General features: G+C 34.4%; 1 protein-coding gene across 1 annotated transcript; it reads left to right on the forward strand.

The window, feature by feature from the left end:
* The first annotated feature begins 7,154 nt into the window (after positions 1-7,154).
* Positions 7,155-7,742, forward strand: LOC140847927 (adrenodoxin-like). The gene has a single exon (XM_073229604.1). The coding sequence runs from the start codon at positions 7,176-7,178 to the stop codon at positions 7,740-7,742; it is 567 nt and encodes a 188-aa protein (XP_073085705.1). The 5' UTR covers positions 7,155-7,175.
* The last annotated feature ends 2,781 nt before the right edge of the window (positions 7,743-10,523 follow it).

The following is a 10,523-nucleotide window of genomic DNA, read 5'->3' on the forward strand; positions in this document are numbered from 1 at the left end:
AAGGATTAGGCAGACTGTCAATTCAAGCAGAGCATTTGATCTAAATTCTAAAAGATTAAATGTTGAAAACTGACAGGAAGGCTAATGTTTTCATTATTACATGGTTATTCTCTAGCATGGAAGATACACCTTTTACAGATTATAAAAACATTCCAAAGACATTCCATTAAGGTAGTCAGAGCAAAATAGCTCTGCCAGCATTTACTTTATATAAAAGAAAACAAACAAAAAACATTATGTATGATAAATATTTTCTACACTTTCTCTGACATTATTTTATGGAATTTAGACCTATAAGATAAAAATTTCCAAGAAAATTTTAGAACTTGGCTGACAAGCTTAATTATATGTAAGTAAGTTACAGAGCATAAATTATTACCTGTATATTACTTTTAGAGAGATGGTCAAAGCTCTTAAAAGAGGCAAAAATAAAGCACTAATTCTTCCCACATCATAAATGAATAGAAAAACCATTCAGTATAATTCCTGTTTCCAATTTAGCTGAAGGAAAGAATCCCAAAGTGATTCAATTAATGGAATAAATTAACCTAACAGACAACAGTCAGCAATGGGACTGTGGGTGTCTCTGGACTCTATTTGATAGAAATGGATACCAACAAGCTAGGATTAGAGTAGCTCTCTAAAACCCCATATCCCCCAAATATTTCACATAGACCTGACAGTCTGAAATTCCTCTATGTGAAATTGGCTTCCTTTGCCTCTCTTAACACAAATTTTCTATTAAAATCACAATGCAACTTATAAAAGAGTTATATTAAGTGAACCTGTGTTGTGCCCATAATAACAGAATTTGAGGTAAAGGAGATTTTTATTAAAAATGAAAAATATAAAATGATTATGAGCCCTGCAAATGAAATCAGGACTGTGTCAGAGTAAACTGAATATAAGAGGGAAACCGAGGAGACCTTGTATATGGAAACGCTGTTGATTGTGCCGGGAGATATAATAAACTCAAATGTCTTCAGAAGCTATTAAAATAATAGTATGTGACTTACAGGGTTATATGACAACAGGGAGTGGTTACGTGGGAATGGAGAAGGAATGCCTTCCCAACCTCAAAGAATTAAAAACCTGTTTCTTACATGGTGGGCTAATCAGACACAATAGATCAACACTAGACTTTGCCAAAGTATTATCCCGTTTTGAAACTTACCGTTTTGAAGTTGCAGTGATTTCACTGATGTCAAAATGAAAACCCTTGTTCAGTTCTGAGATATCATCCAAGTCATCTTAGGAACTGACAGGATCATGTAATATTAAAGGATTCCAGTACCATTTGACCTTGCACAGTCTATTTCTACTCCCTAAGCCTTCCTCTCTTCATCTGTAAGGTGAGGATAAAAGTAGTACCAAATGAGGAGGTAATGAAATCAGGTATACAGACACTAGTACAGAGTAACTACTCAAAAAGTTAGCTACTGGCTGCTCCTTCATTGTTCTTGAAAAAAATGCATGAATAAATTTTTATATGAACTCTCATCCGGATAATCAAAACTTGACTGACTTCTAAAAACTCATTTCATTCTGAAGGTTATACATTGTTAAATTGTCTACAGCAAAATACAGCAGGAAAGAAGTACATGGCAGGTCACTGACACCTCTGCTCTGGAAGGCATTTATTGGGAGTATTGGCCACTAGTTCAAGGGGTTCCTGAACAGAGTTCATGATTCTCAAAGCCTCATTTCTGCAGGCCACTAGTTAGTTAGAGTGGGTTCACCTGACATTTGTTTTATCTATGTTTCCTTTAAACAAGAGGAAAGTTCTATTTTCTTTTAAATATTAAGACCCAATAGATATACTGTATGCATGAGAAGTACAATGTGGTAGGAAAAAAACAACCCTAAAATTATTAATCAATTGTGTGTGTGTGGTATGTGTTTAATAATGTATTTATTTATTGTCGTATACTTCTAATCATTGCAATTCAGCAGTGTAAACAAACGTAATTTTTTAGATCCTGACATATTTCCCAGTGACAAACCTCCTAGACAAAATCTTTCATTTATATATACATACTATCATTGGTTTTACAATCCTCTACAAGGCTTATGGTTCACAGAGTCAGTTTTCCTTTGTGTTACCTTTGTGGGGTGGAGTAAGATACATAGGCTTGCGAGGAAATCATACCTGAAGAGGGTTACAGAAATATGTTCAACTTTTTTTTCAGATATAAGTTGTGATAATATTTGCATTTTGGGTCACCTTATCTTTTAAATCAGGTAGAGCACCTTTCTGAAGGGGGGTCCCAATGGGTCTATTTTCCTCATATAATTGGATCTCCAGAAACTAGTTAAAATTAATTCATTCACTCAATCAATGCATATTTATGTAACTACTCTAGGCCAGACATTACACACAATATAGAAACTAGGAATACATGGACTTAGTTAAGGATGACACCATGCACACAAAAATAGTCTACAATTGCAATTGTTTGATACATGCTCTGAACAAGATATGCAGAAAAAACAAATGGACTAAGATTTCCCATTAAGATGGTGCCTGAGCTGAATCTTAAAGGATGAATGTAGTGTGAAGGTGAAAGTTTAGGAATGCTGTTTAAAATAATAAAAATAAGAAGTCCAGCTCTGTACCTTTCAGACAAATGGAAAGATTGCACTTTCATGCCCACTTTGAAGTTAGACATAGTCATGGACCTGTATTAGTCAATGAAATATAAGTAAACTTAATGTGTATTTATTACTTCCAGACAGTGGTTTAAGAACCAGTGAGTGATTAACTGTACTAAATGGTTATCTGTGAGGCCATAATGAGTAGAGCCACACTAGATGACTGAGTTGGCATGTACCTTTTGTTGTGTCCAGCTAATAAAAAAGACTGGAGGATGGAGATTGGATGTGAGATATTGGTTTTGGGAGAGAGGGTTAAAGAGGCAGAAAAGAACTTGGTAATGGTAGTGGGGAACATGTAACAGTAGAAGAGGCTGGAGAGGCAGGTAAGACAAGACCACAAAGGACATTATCTTGCTAAGGACTCTTGAACTACTGACATGTCTTAATCAGGGGAGTGGCGCAATCAGTTTTGTATTTTAGCAAAGTGATTCTGGCCAAAGAGCAGGAGATGAATTGAAGACAGATTTTGAGTCAAGGATGCTGTCACAAGCCAGGTAAAAATGATAATCTTCTGAACTAAGGCAGTTGGATGGCAATTAATAAGAAGGGATAGATGAAATAAATTTGATTTTCTGATTGATTTTATACAAGGAGAGAATGTAGAAAATGAAGTTACCCAGGATAGCTTCAGTTTCTGAATCAGGTGGTTGGGGAAAATATAGTGCTTATTTCACAGATGTTGCAAATAGTTGAGTAGAACCACCTCAGAGAGAGGATAAGTTTTAAAATGCTGTGTTTGAGGAGAATTTGGGCATCAAGAATAAATAGGATGCACATACAGGTCTGCAGCTCAGAATCTAGGTTGGGGTAAATTTTGTGAATCTATTACTGGAATGTGGATAAAGATGAAATTTCCTACCAAAGAAAAGTGGTTCAAGTGCAGAAACCTGGGATAAGTACTTTAGTATTTTAAGAAAAAAAATACATATATACCCAGAAGTTGGGTATAACAACTTCCCCTTTTGATTTTTCTTAGCAAAATAAACTTCCTATTGAAACATCAATAAAAATAACAAAATTTATAATCTTGAAGGCCATGGAAGCAAAATACGATAGGAAATAGTAATATAAGAAAAATTAATTCTAGGCATATTTAGATTCATAATTATTTTATATTATTCAGTCTTTTTTATTAAGTATTGATTAATTATATAAAAATATTTTGAAACTGCATTAGCTTGTGACCTAATCTGAGCCCTCCAAGGGTCTTTGATCACCAGATGGTGGAGAGACCACCTTTCCTCTCCATGCTGCCTGCTTGGTCTCTGCACAGCAGCTGCCCAGAGCCTGTAACAGCATGTGGTACTGCACAAAGGATGGGACCAAGATAGCAATGCCAGTTCGCCATACCCTACAGACAGCCCCCTCAATGTGAGCACTTTAATATGCAAGATTTAGTTTCATATTCAGTATGTGAGATAGTCCCAGTAAGAATACTCACATGAAATAGACATAGGAATAATTCACTTTTACTACCATGGATGTTTATTTTGTGTAAATATTACTCAATTGCTAGGTCAGATTTCTTGTTCTCATTTATATTTGGTACATTCCATTAGTACTGGGTTTCTTGTGTACACGGGTGTTGTCTCTGAAGGATTCTAACCCTTGGAAGTCTGTTGATCACTAAAAATTGAATCAATTGATTCTTAACAGCAATCTTTTACCTCCCTGCAGCATTGTTTAATTAACACACTACAGAGTTTCAGACTAGAGTTTTATTGTCAAAATGTGCTTCCAAAGGAATAGTAACAAATTAGGAAGCGAAGAGTGGAATGAATTTAGCCTTTAAGATGCAAAGTTTTGGTATGCTGTAATAATGTTAGTGAAAGACAACTACAATACAGTAATTAGTGCAAGCCTTCTATTTTAAATTTATCGTTTTGAATGATAGCAATAGAAAACAACAAGAACAACATTAGGGAAAATTAATGGAAAAAATGACGATTCAATTACAGGAAAAGGTACTTTTTATTATATGGATTGAAACTATATAAAGAAGCTGTTGGACATTTTGTTTTATTTTGTTGTAAAGAAAGAGCACAGAATTGTTGATCCTGCCAAAACCCACTCATTTATTTAATGGTTGCCAAATACAGCCCTTGATCAATATTCTGCTAGAGATCTGACAGTTACAGTTATGCCAAGGTTGTTTGGGAACATTTGATGTCTTTCCCATATGTTGTTAGAAGGCAAACCTAGAACACATAATGTAAAAGCCAGGCTGGAAAATGAGCTCTGGGATCTGTTTTTTTCTTAAGTTTTCAAATAACGGCTACTAATTTCTATCTATCTTTGTTGACTGAGAGTGGTGGAGGGAATGGTATAAATTTAAGAAGCCAGGCTAACAGCTGCAGCCCACCTTAGAAACTACCTATGTTTCTAAAACAAACAACAATCCTTAAAATACAGCACTTGGAGAGATCTAATGTAAAATGGTCTCATTTCCTGGAGGATTTTAGGCCATATTGTTGGCTCACCACAGAAGTGTCATAATGTAGTCTAGCTAACTCCAGAGGGAGTGGGTCTGAACAGGATGAGGAATTGGACCTTCTTCTCTCGTGGATGATCTTCCCTGATCAGGGCGAACTTGCTGGTGTCGGAGTGAGTGATTACTCATATTCCCTCGAGTTTTGCCTGGCTTTGCTTACGGAAGCTTTTATTGTTATTAATATTTAACATTGGCTGAAGGCCAACAGTACTCTAGGTGATGAATACAACATTGAACTAGTTCTGGTCTTTGTCCAGCTGGATAATTTCCAATTATACGACTAGGAAATAGGACTTGCTCTACAATAGGGATAAATAGGACGATGTGGGGGAAAAACAAGTAGTCACTAATATTCATTAACCTATGACAAATTCCAGGTGAACTCTTACTCTACTTTAAGAAAAACTGGTTAATTTTTTAAGGGAAAGATTTAATATTTTACAATTTTGGTTGGTCTTCTTAGCTGCTTGCACTTAAATATTTATTTTGGAGTTACAGAAAAATATATTCTGTATAATATGTAATATACAGAATGATATATACTGAAGGTGGTGTAGCAAAATTACTGTAAGTTTGATGAATTACCAAAGTTTAATGTATTTGAGTAATTATTGTTAGTTTCATAGGCATTTAGAACTGACCATCATGTCATCAAAATTTGTATTTGTTATTAAAATTATAGTAATCATTTACATCAGAGTGTCTTATAAAAACAAGCAAAAAAATAAGGCAAACAGTAGTTAGTATTAAAATGAAGCTATGCTGGTTTGTTTCCAAATATTTTTCCTAGAGAAATAATTTTGCTTCTCAGACTTTAGGGGGTGTATTTTGGTTCATCTTTTGCCCTCTGTGATTGGAAAAGAATTGATTTATATCCTGCCTTTTTCCAATTTGCTCCTCTAATTGATATAGCACGGATGAAAATAATCCATTAACAGCCACGAACGTGGTTTTAAGGGAAGTGGAGCTGCGGCAAGCATCAAACTAACAAACAGAATGCAATGTGTTTTATTTATTTATAATGATCCTGAAAGAAATACGCTGCAGGTATCTTACAATATTTTATAGTATTAGGCTCGTGAAGCTTTGTGAATTTCCTTGATATGTTTTGTATTTTAGGATTTTCTTTGCAAACACTCAGAAATTCCCTACAGTACCACATCTAATACCGTATTTTTCTGATGACTCTTGTTTTTCTGGCGTACTGTTAAGTTGTTTGCCTGATTCCTTCTTAATTGTGAGCCTTAAAGGAAAGAGGCTGTGTCTTACTCGTCTTTCTGTCTAGAGCAGATTGGCACAAAGTAAAATATTTTGTTGAACTTATTTGAGTTTCAGTTTGAATTTTACATTTTATCTAGCTACAAATGTACATGGCTTTAGAAGTGAGAAAGGATAGACGAGCAAGAAAATTAAAGTAATTTTGCCTAAAATTATGTGGAAATTGTGTACAGAACACTTTCTAGTGAGTTATAGTCACATGAAATCAAACTTTTTCATTACACCAGTGATCATTTGTTTCAAAAAGTAACATTTAAAAAATGCAACATATGTTTATATGGGATTATTATAGAAAACACTGAAGAGCAAAGTTAAAAATAACATGTGATTTCCTTACTCATGGAAAACTTCCATTTACCATGCAGTTTCTGTTCTTTTATCTATTTAACATATATCTACATTTTATTTTTATGAATATGGTGTCATACTATGCACACAATCTTGTCATATGTTTCTTACCTAACAGTACTAATTTTTAAAGCCATTAAATATTCTTATGGCAACATTTTTATGTCTTAATATGTAAACATGATTTTATCAATTTTCCATGATTTGACATTTATGTATACTTTTAAGCTCTCCTCTGTCATAAAGTTTAATAATAGACAGCTTTGTTGCCAAATCTCTGTGCAAATACCTCACTAACAAAATATTTTAATAAGTATGCTCAAATACATGTTCATCACAATCACTAATGATTCTTAAATTATTAAAAATATGCATCCATCTGGGAGTCACGCGACCGCGGGCTATGGCCGCCGCGGGGGGCGCCCGGCTCCTGCGCGCCGCCACCGCGGCCCTCGGTGGCGCAGCCCACCGGCGGCTGCTTCTCGCTGGAGCCGGTAGCCTCCCCGACGGCCGGGGGCCGGGCGGAAGCGCCGGGCGGGGCCTGGGGGCCCGGGTCGGGGCGCACCGGGCGCTGAGCGCGTCGGCGCAGGCGCACCGCAGCTCAGAAGATAAAATAACAGTCCGCTTTGTAAACCGTGATGGTGTAACATTAACAGCCAAAGGAAAAGTTGGTGACTTTCTACTAGATGTTGTGGGTGAAAATAATCTAGATATTGATGGTTTTGGTGCATGTGAGGGTACCTTGGCTTGCTCTACCTGTCATCTCATCTTTGAAGATCACATATTTGAGAAGTTAGAAGCAGTCACTGATGAGGAGAATGACATGCTTGATCTGGCGTATGGGCTAACAGATAGATCCCGGTTGGGCTGCCAAATCTTTTTGACAAAATCTATGGACAATATGACTGTCGGAGTACCTGATGCCGTGGCTGCTGCCAGACAGTCCATTGATATGAGCAAGAACTCCTAAATAAATATGATATTTTCACAAAATGTTAATCTGTTTTTTCAATTATTATTAATGTAATTGAGGACATGGATGAATTGGTTTATTAGTATGACTAATTTTACTACTTTAATTCACCTTGTCTACTGAGTTTCATAGTTCTGAAAGTATGCAATGTTTATTTTGGTTAGACTATAAAAAGAAAATCAAATGTTAGAACATAGTTAACATGATAACACTTTATGTGTTTTATCCTATGTTTGTTTAGTGATTTTGGCAAATTTTTTCATATAAATCTTATGCCTGCTACCTACAAAGTAAGTTAAAGAAATGGTATTATTATTCCTATTAGATGTGGTTGAAGATAGAACAACAAATTAGAAGATCTGTACTTGAATCTGCATCTTGTTACTACAAATTGTATGTTCAGATTGAAACTGGAGAAATTATAAATATCTTCTTTACAGCAATAACATGTGAATGTGTATGAACAAAAATAATTGCTCAGTAAACTGCTTGATTTCAGAGACAGTTATTATCTTATAAATAAATATTTCAAAATTTTGTTTAAATAAAAAGTATAATTCTTTATGGCCTGAGCTCCCTCACAGCATGGTGGCTGGGTTTTAATAGTGCCCCAAGAGAGAACTCATACACCAGGCAAAAGCTGTGTCCTTTCTTTCAACAACGAGTCATGGATATCACAGTATCCCTTATGCCACTTTTTTTTGATTAGTAGTGAAGCACTAAGTCTGGCCCATCATTTGAAGACTGGGTGTCAGAGAATTTGCATACATGTTTTAAAGCCACTACAACTGTTTTCAGGTTAACCTGGCGTATTATTGCCTGTGAACTAACAGTGTGTTCTAAACTTTTTAAGAGGGGCTAGATTTTACTCTTGCATTATGTTTTAAAATATTCTTGTATCTTCTTTGTTATGATGGTTCATTTGTTTTATTCTATGACTCCCAACAGTTTTCTTCTTGACACTTGATTTAAATATGAGGGAATAATGGTAGGCTACCTTTTCAATGCTGTGTAATTTTAGTTTACATTTCTCTGTCATTTTGCTATCAAGAAAGGTATCTTCCTTTTGTAAAGTACTCTGTATAATTGTTGAATATGTGCTGAAACTTAATATTGTATTTGGTTTTCACAGGTAAACCATCCTGTTACTACATAAGTAATTCAAACCTTTTGCCTAACTTTCACTGTTAAAATATTGTCTAATTTTTGTCTTAAGGGACAATTTTCCTATTTTCTTTTTAATTAAGTACCCACATGGTTTCTATAATGGACATTCAGCATTTAGAAAAAGTATGTTTCACTTGAAAAATTGTTTTCTAATGGAAAGTTAAGGTTCATTATATATTTTCCCATCTTTTATTTTTTTTCCATTTTACAACTCTTCTAATTGCTTTTCCCTACCTTAAACTACTTGAATTTTGTAGTAAATCACATTTTGGATCAGAGTTCATGAGATGGCTTATTTATTAGATAACTTATCACTCTATAATGAAAAAGAAAATAGAAAATAATGTATTATATGTGCATTTCTAAAAATAGCATATGATACTTTATTTTAAGTGTAAACCATTCAAAGACATTCAAACATTACATAGAAATTTCGTTTCTTGTTAGGGAATATTTAAGAATAGAAATATTACCTTGGTTAAGCAACAACAGGATTTCTTTAGTGTGTCAACATATCACATGATGTCAAGTTATTTTTATCAGATTTTCTTCTGTTTATAAGTTTTTAGAAACTGGAAAATTACAAAACCAGCTGGCAGGAGGAAAGTGTGATTACTTGTAAACACAAATGTGGCTATGACAGAACAGAGACTGGGAGTTAAAAGATAATTTAAATTTACCAGAATCAACTTAGAGAAGCTGATGGAAAGATCTTTATACTGAGAGGTATTACTTTTCAAAAAACTGATAGTAACGAATCATCTTAATCAATGTCTTACTCTTCTTTTGACTCCCATTTGCTTTTCTTATATCTGGGTGTATTATCTGTTATTTAATTTTTAGACTTGATTTGATAATGTTATAAAATTAAGCAGAGCCAAAAAAATATGCATCTAAATTAATTATTGCATTTTTTGTTTAAAACAGCTGCTCCTAGTTATAAAATGGGAAAAGTGCTTACTTATAAAACCACATTGGATGAACAATTTAATTTTGTAAATTAATTTCCTCATTAAAGCCCCTTAGTTGCCAACCTTTATTTCAAATTTTGAGCATACACACTTGATCGTCCCTCAAATATTAACCCACTGTCTGCCATGTGCTAGATACCGTTTCAGGAATAAGATGAGACTCACAAAGTTTCCATGTTTAAACAGCTCACAGTTCCACTGGAACAGATTCGTTTTACAGAAATTAAGGAAGTTGCAGACACAGAGCAAAGATAAATTTGAACTTTGAAGCAGTCTCTGCAAATACACACCAAAACAAATGAGAGTAAATGAAAAAAATGAACTAATCACAAATGATAATAAAATATAATAGATGGAGAAAGGACTAAGCTCATGACATGTGTTAACAGTTATTCAGGTATTTGATAATATCTTTATTTCCTATAATTGTCTATCATTGCTAGACACTTATGTCTTCACAAGGCTTCCTATCTAACATCTTAACTTAAATAGCAGTAAAAGCATAGTGGTGTATTGTGGGATTCTCTATAAAAAGATAATGAAAAGGTTATAAAAGGGGATTTGGTTCACTGAAAGGTATGCTACAAAGTGAAAACATAATTCACTATTATTGAACTATCAACTATCAAATAAAAATTGA

The sequence above is a fragment of the Manis javanica genome, chromosome 1, assembly GCF_040802235.1.
Source record: "Manis javanica isolate MJ-LG chromosome 1, MJ_LKY, whole genome shotgun sequence".
NCBI classification, from domain to species: Eukaryota; Metazoa; Chordata; class Mammalia; order Pholidota; family Manidae; genus Manis; species Manis javanica.